This window comes from Trifolium pratense, linkage group LG1 (genome assembly GCF_020283565.1).
Source record: "Trifolium pratense cultivar HEN17-A07 linkage group LG1, ARS_RC_1.1, whole genome shotgun sequence".
Classification (NCBI taxonomy): domain Eukaryota; kingdom Viridiplantae; phylum Streptophyta; class Magnoliopsida; order Fabales; family Fabaceae; genus Trifolium; species Trifolium pratense.
Genome location: NC_060059.1, coordinates 13036638 through 13044204, shown reverse-complemented (window position 1 = coordinate 13044204; position 7567 = coordinate 13036638). Strand labels below are relative to the sequence as shown.

At 35.9% G+C, this 7567-nt stretch overlaps 1 protein-coding gene across 1 annotated transcript; it reads left to right on the top strand.

Moving 5' to 3' along the window:
- Nucleotides 1-383: 383 nt before the first annotated feature.
- On the top strand, nucleotides 384-7047 carry LOC123909369 (E3 ubiquitin-protein ligase RFI2-like). Its single transcript, XM_045960207.1, has 6 exons — nucleotides 384-862; nucleotides 2379-2548; nucleotides 3375-3433; nucleotides 5215-5240; nucleotides 5340-5724; nucleotides 6035-7047. The coding sequence occupies exons 1-6, from the start codon at nucleotides 700-702 to the stop codon at nucleotides 6504-6506; spliced, it is 1275 nt and encodes a 424-aa protein (XP_045816163.1). The 5' UTR covers nucleotides 384-699; the 3' UTR covers nucleotides 6507-7047.
- The last annotated feature ends 520 nt before the right edge of the window (nucleotides 7048-7567 follow it).

Here is a 7567-nt window from a genome sequence, read left to right as displayed (position 1 = left end):
AAGCCCGTCCCGTGTAAAAGGATAGGGCTAATGGGCCGGCCCGATAGCCCGACCCTTTTTGACAGCTCTACTAATACTTATACATCCGGTCTTAATTATAAGCAAAATTTAATTTTTTAAATTCATTTAAAAACTGATGTATTTGGTCTATAATTAAGGTCAGATACATTAGTTATTCAATGAATCTAAAAACGAATGGAAATAATTTTTCAAATCAAACATAATCTTAAATTAATTATGACCGGTCAAAAGAAAAATATCTAAAGACCCATTAAAAAAATTAAATTAGTTAAATAGATAGATAAACACAAAACGTGTATTGTACCCAAAAAAAAAAAGGAGTGAATTTTACTCAAAAAAATTTGTAATCCATTAAATAGTCTAATGAATGAAAGTCAAAGAAAGTCGAAGCAACAAATCGTGGCCGTCGGTAAATTGTTTGGACAACAGAAACAAACAACAACAATCCAACGACAAACAAAAATCACACATTGTTGTCATCCTTTGGTCTGGTCCTCTCTCTTCTTCTTCCTTCTTCCAAACACAAACCAAACCAAACCAAAACCAACGTCATACATAGATCTCATCATTCTAGTCCCAATCGCAATCCCTATACACAAACACCAATTCAATCAACAATAACAACGTTGTTTCTTTCTTCAATTTTTCATCTTTTTTCGAATTTTTAGGGTTTTTGTAATGGGTCTTGGTAACGACGAGGAAGAGGATAATAATAATAAGGTTGTAGATGAAGGAAACAAGTCTTTTGGGTCGGTGTCTTGTTCAATTTGTCTTGAAGTTGTTACCGATAATGGTGATAGATCCTTTGCTAAGCTTCTTTGTGGACATCAATTTCATCTTGGTAACTATAAATTTTCTATCTTTTTAATGCATGCAATTTTTTTTGAATTAATGGTAATTGGGTTTCAAGTTTGAAAGGAATAATTGAGATCTGCTTTTTTTGTTTTTCTTAGTTTTTTTTACCGTTACTGTGTATGAATTTGATTCTTAATTTTGTGTTGATTGGTGTTGGAGGTTATGAAATTAAAATAATTTATAGGATCCTGTTTGTTTGTTTAGTGATTTTGGATATTGATGATTAAATTTGGATATATATCTTGATTTTTGAAACTATTGAATTTGAATGGATGCTTGCAATTTTGATCGGTTACACGTGGTTTTTGATGTTGTTCCGGTTTTTAATTCGGGTGATTTTAGCTTTTAATGATTGAATTTTGGATATCTAGATCAGTTTTCATGATTTACAATAGATAGGATTTAGTCTTTATGCAAGCCAAAGATGGAAAATATGTGGGTCTTGTTGAATTGCTCATACTCTAATTGAGACATTTTGACCAACTTGATGTAAATTTTGTAGAATTTCTGATTGACATATGTAGTTTCCCTGTGGAGTCGTGGTTAGCGGTATAGTTTTCAGGTGCTATGTGAACAAGCAGTTTGAGAATTATAGCGAACATGAAACTTATGCAGAACTTTGATTTATGGAGTTGATTGTTATATTATCTTTGTTAGCTTAGTTTTTGATGTACGCTTGTTTTGATATATTGCTGTTAGTCTTTTATACTGATTTGTGTTGAATATATCAAATATAGTTAATATTAATCCTGGATAGGGAAGCAGAGTACTCAACACCGAAAATACTATAGTGGGATAGCAAATAGCGGGATAACACAATTCTGAGTTTTTTATACAATTTATGTAACAATAAAAAAACGTAGGTGTCTTAAACATTACTGAGATTGACCAGTGAGGAGGGATAAAAAGAATGGCTGGGGCAGTAGGTCGCCGGAGCCAGTAGAAGGTGAGATCGTGACCGGGAATCTCCAAAGATGCAGAAATTCAATGGAATTTGCAATTACATTTGGTACATTGAGGGTTGTCATTATAGTTTGATCTCACTTGACCTTGACCTAAATTTCCTCGCACCCCCGACCACTTAATGCATTCTTTGGTGGACATGCAAAAAGGGAAAACACTTAAATGTTGTGCAGAGTTACCAATGGCATGTGATAGTAGCATTATCAAACTGTTATGGGGCTGATTGGCCGGTGGTCTCTATTTGGACTTGGCTGTTTCGTATTTTCAATTAGTGGCCGATGTCATGGCGTTACACACACGCAAAAGGGCTGAGATGGCTAGAAAATATGAATAGCGGTCATTCTGCTATCTGCTATCCCGCTATATCAGTTTTAGGGTCCATTGTTATCTGCAATTAATAAGTGTGGCTGTGCTTGTTTTAAGGCAATACTGCTTGCTGTTGTTTTTTACTGGAATCTATTTCGACCAAGCTGGATAGCTCCAATTATCCCCTACTTATTATATTTTTGTGCTTACTATACTTTCTTTATGTCATATAGATTGCATTGGTTCCGCATTCAATATAAAAGGAGCAATGCAATGTCCTAATTGTCGGAAGATTGAGAAAGGTCAATGGCTTTATGCTAATGGTTCCCGGTCATATCCAGAATTCAGCATGGATGATTGGACACATGATGAGGACCTATATGATCTTAGCTACTCTGAAATGGTAAAGTCCTGTTATACATATGTTTTATTGGATTCTATTTCATACTTGCCAAATATCTCAGCATAAATGCCTCTTTTATGAAGATTAAATCTTGACCATATAATCACATTGATGGTTAAAATTGAAGTTATTTAATGATCACATGGTTATTTAAAAAAGTCAAATGAAGATGTTTTAATCTTTACCATTCATGGTTTGATCTAATAGTAAAGATTTACTTCTTTCACTGTCACATGAAAAAGAAACTCTTACATGATATGTCTCATATGTGTGTGTGTGTGTGTGTGTGTGTGTGTGTGAGAGAGAGAGAGAGAGAGAGAGAGAGAGAGAGAGAGAGAGAGAGAGAATTGTTCTTTGCATCTCTTTATCAAAAAGGTTTTCTCTGAATTTTGTAGGGAGAGATCAGCGTTGTGCCTTTTTCCGTGAGTATGATTACTGACTACATGAAGTTATGTGAATGTTATATAACTAGGAGCAAAAGAAAATTTACATGGCTACTCAATATTATTTTGCAATCATATTAGACTTGATATGAGTTTCAACTCTATCTATCATATGCCTTCATTCGTAGACCTTTTTGTTAATCTGCATACAAGTACAAACTACCAATGTACCCCTAATATCTGTCAATACATTAATTTTCTCCATTGCCATTTATAGTACATATATGACCTAGACGAAATCCATTTTTCTACGTATAAGTGGTTGGAGTTTCAAGGTTGTAATTACATCATTTATTTGGAATTGTTTATTATTCTCTTGTATTGATATGCAAATTTTTTTCTGCCCATTTTGACTACATTTCTCCCCTAAATGGTTTATGCAGTCCTTTGGAGTTCATTGGTGCCCATTTGGCAACCTGGCACGGCTTCCATCATCTTTTGAGTAAGCATAGTTAACATTCCACAAATACAAAATTATCTCTATTTGAATCAGAGACTTGAACTTGTCTGTCATACATATTATTTTGTTCTTTGGCTGCTTTGTCGACATTCTTTGTGGTATTGGTGCTGTCTCTGATTTAAACTGAATTTTACTTTTACTAATCAAGTTTGGCTTTACTTTCATATTAACCATTAAAATCACGTGTTTAATTTTAATATGGAACTTAATTTTGACAATTGAAGTCAACTGTGGTTGAATTTTAAAACTAGTCTTTTGGTAAATGAGAGAAATATGTTTGGAAGACCTATAAAAATGTTGAGGAACATTAAGATTTTGCAGGCAGTAGCATCAGTAAATTGAGAAGTTGCTTTCTGAATTCCAAAAACAAACTTTATTTCCAAAAACATACTTTATTTCCAATTGTGTAATTCAGAATATGACTTCTAGCTTAGTTGCTTGGGAATCATCATAAGCGCAATGAAATTGTCGATTTTTTTTTTTTTTTGTAAAACTGCCAAATTTTTTAGTGAAGTTGCTTGAGTTTAACTCATATCACAATAGGCTAGGTTTACCTTTATATAGGTTTTGTTGATTTTGTTGTATATGTTTGAATCCTTGTTTAATCTCTGCTCTCTTTTTCCCTTCATCAAGGTTTTATCCATTTGGGTTTTACTTGGCAAGGTATTTAATGAGATAGTGTTTTTTACACCTTGGGTTTTGGTCTAGTCCCCCAAGGTTCCCGTGTATCCTTCTTATTTTATTTTTATTTAATATATTTCATTAGGGTACTTCTTAGGTGACCTCTTTGGGGTGCCAACATAGTCGAGATGCCTTAGTTGTCACGTTTGTACCCTTTTGGCTTTTAAAAAAAAAACTCGTGACTGGTTTGCCAGGCCCTTCCTCAACACAAAGACTGTAATGTATCGCTTTGGCAATTTAAAGACCAGCTCTCTTTAGATGACCTCTGTTCACTGCTTTGCTGCCACCCTAATATCTGGAATAATGCACTTTGCAGTACGCTCTTCTTTTGTTATGTAATTGGCTAGGTTTGTATGAGAGGTATGATAGAGATAGACCCAATTGGTATTATTACAGAAAAAATGGGAAGAATCATCTTTGATTACAAAACAATGGCAGCTCTTCCAGGGTCTGCCCATCTCCCAATTCCAAAAGGCTCTAGATCACCCAGTTTACAAGATGTCCCCCTCTTATATCTTCTCTCTATTTATAGGCAGCATGTCTTATTTGGCCTAAGTATCTATCTCTCTAACATACTAGCAAACTAACTAACACAATCTAATTAACCAACTAAACGTCTTAACTAACAAAAACAGTCCTGTCGGAGTGATTTTTACCAGCTGCAACTGATGGCCTAGCCAAAGTACATATGTTATTCTTTTAAGTTGAGCTTGTATTGCATTCTTGGCTATATTTCAATTTATTTGTCATTGCAGTCAAGCTTGTATGAAGGGTTGTTGCATATTGGTTATTGAAGTTAGTTTAATAGGTTGTTAATCATACTTTGATTTGTTGAGCTATTGAAAATTTAACTTAAGAATGTGCTCTAAATAGATCTGTAAAATGGGGATGACCCTTTTGGTTGGCTTGCCTCTCCTTTTCTAAAGGAGGAATATAATAATGCTATATCTTTTGTCTGTGTTGAATGCTCTAACCAAATTGACCAAACTTGCTCAACATGTTTGTCAATGAATAAGGATTTAACCTTTTAAGGTTTCTTAAATTTTAGTTCCAACTTATATTTATGTTCCTGATTTTTCCAGGGAAGGCGAATTTTCATCGACTGCATGTAAGATATCCTTTTTCCCTTTAATAAGCCTCTCGTTTTTTTGAAGTTGGCGCTTGTACTGCACCAGATATATTAAACTACTGAAATTATGAGATGCAGATCCTGATATAATTGGACAACATGCTGTATTTGCTGAACATACGACGGTATCATCTGCTAGTCATCCTTGCCCGTATGTTGCTTACTTTGGACCTATACATCCATCCTCCTCCAATTCAGGTGGAGCTGTATCAGAAGCGCCCAACTTCAACCATTGGAACGGCTCATCTATGCCTACTGACATGCCAGCCCCCTACACATTTCCTGCAGTGGATCTTCATTATCACAGTTGGGAGCACCATACCCCTCCTTTCTCTACTGCAAGCAGTCGTCTAGTTCCTACTGATCAGCCCTCAGTGTCACCCGCTAGTCAAAGGCCAGTCAGAGGTGGTTCGGATGTACCGAGATCAGGATCTTTTATGCCTCCCTTTCTTGTTGGTCACAGGTAGCTCTTTAGAATTGATGTTACCTTAAATAATACAATAAATTTGCTTTCATGAGGTGAGTGAATTGCTCACATGTAATTTGATATGAACCAAACCGTAATACTCCTTCTGGTCCCAATTATGAGATGAAAAAACATCGAAATAAATGAAATCATATTTTGTTGCAATTTTTATTGTTTTTCCAAATATATCCTCATAGAAAATTGCTGAGACATTAAATACACCACTAATATTAAAGGAATCTGCTCATGGGATTGATATTTGATAATTTATTGTTCGAGTTACAACTAACATTCAATGCACATGCAGTTCTGCCGCGAGAGCAGGCAGCTCAATTGGTTCCTCCATGATCCCTCCTTATCCCGGTAGCAATGCTCGAGCCCGTGATAGAGTCCAGGCACTTCAGGCATATTATCAACCGCAGCAACATCCTAACTCAACTACAATGCGGACGCCTGTTTCTTCTGTTCCCCGAAGAGCCAGCAGTCACAGTGGTTCAACTCAACTAGCACCAGTGGCCACATCACCAGATCCAAGTGGTGGCTTCTTCCTTATCCCATCAAGTTCATCAGGACGTAATTTCCAAGAAGAAAACCATCTACCAAGTCGCTTCCATGCTTGGGAAAGAGACCACTTGCCTTCATTGTCGTTGGGCCAAGGTGATAGAGATTCAGGCTGGAGACCATACCACCAAACCGCAAACCGGTCAGACCCAATTAACAGGTCCGGCAACTTTCGGTTCAGGCATGGTTCAGATAGAATGCCTTCACAAAATCGGTAATACAAACTCACTGTGAAGCAAACTCGCATTACTATGGAAAATCAGAACTTATGTATGATTTGAGAAATGTTACATATTGCTTTGGCTCTTTGGCCTTTTGGGTCTGTTATGTTATGGTACATTATATAATCTGGCTGGCCTTGGAACTGATTTTTCCGGCAGCCATGTGGCTGTGTGATGGAAATTTGCTTCGACTATTTTGTGTCTCGGAGGGCATAAAATAACATATGGTATCTTGTTCGGAAAATCAGGTTTTTGGAAGAAATGCTGGAGAGCGTGTGTTTTCAAGTGATAAAATCAATTGAAATTGAATGAGATGCGATCAATTGTGGTTGGATTTGTTGTGAGTGAACTATTTATGTTTGATAAAGACGCTCATGCAAATGTTTTGTATTGCGAATTCGAGTAATTTTAACTCTACCACATTGGCCAGAGTGATTTGTAAACTGTTGTGCAAGAATTGAGCTAAGGTATGGAATTTTTCGCATGAAAAGTATCATACCTTAAAATAATTATTATATTTTAAGGATGGTTTTAAAAATAATGGTTTTTCAAGTGATTATTTTAAATAATTATTTTTAAATATACACATTAAAATATACTATCTTTTTTATCACAATTTATGTGTGCACGTGTGAAGCTAGTTCAAATATACAAATTGAGTGTGTGAACTCAGTTTACTTCTATGCACAGATGTAGTGGAAACTAGGGGTGGCAAAACGGCCCGACCTGCCGGCCCGGTCCGTTTGACTGTCTTTTTTGACGGGCCGGACTAAGGTTTTTAACTCTGTATCTTAAGTTTGGCTCACCCCGCCTAACCCGCTTAAAAAACGGGACGGGGTGGACTTGCCCACATGCTTTGTAATTACCTTTTTTTTAACTTAAAATGGAAATTGGGCACTCATTCGAGTTGAGAGGAGTCCTAGGTGCATAACAAAAAATTCAGTGCGTGCAAAATAGATATAATATAGATTATAGGTGCAAATATAAAAAACTAGCTGGGTCCGCCCCTGATGATTGGACCTATAATCTCATCATTAACTATAATTGAGTAGTCAATA

Excerpts from the sequence above, each read along its gene's own strand:
- LOC123909369 (XM_045960207.1), top strand. The coding sequence starts at position 700 with ATGGGTCTTGGTAACGACGAGGAAGAGGATAATAATAATAAGGTTGTA. Across the intron at positions 2,549-3,374 it reads ATCTTAGCTACTCTGAAATG|TCCTTTGGAGTTCATTGGTG; the intron begins GTAAAGTCCTGT and ends TGGTTTATGCAG. Across the intron at positions 5,725-6,034 it reads CCCTTTCTTGTTGGTCACAG|TTCTGCCGCGAGAGCAGGCA; the intron begins GTAGCTCTTTAG and ends ATGCACATGCAG.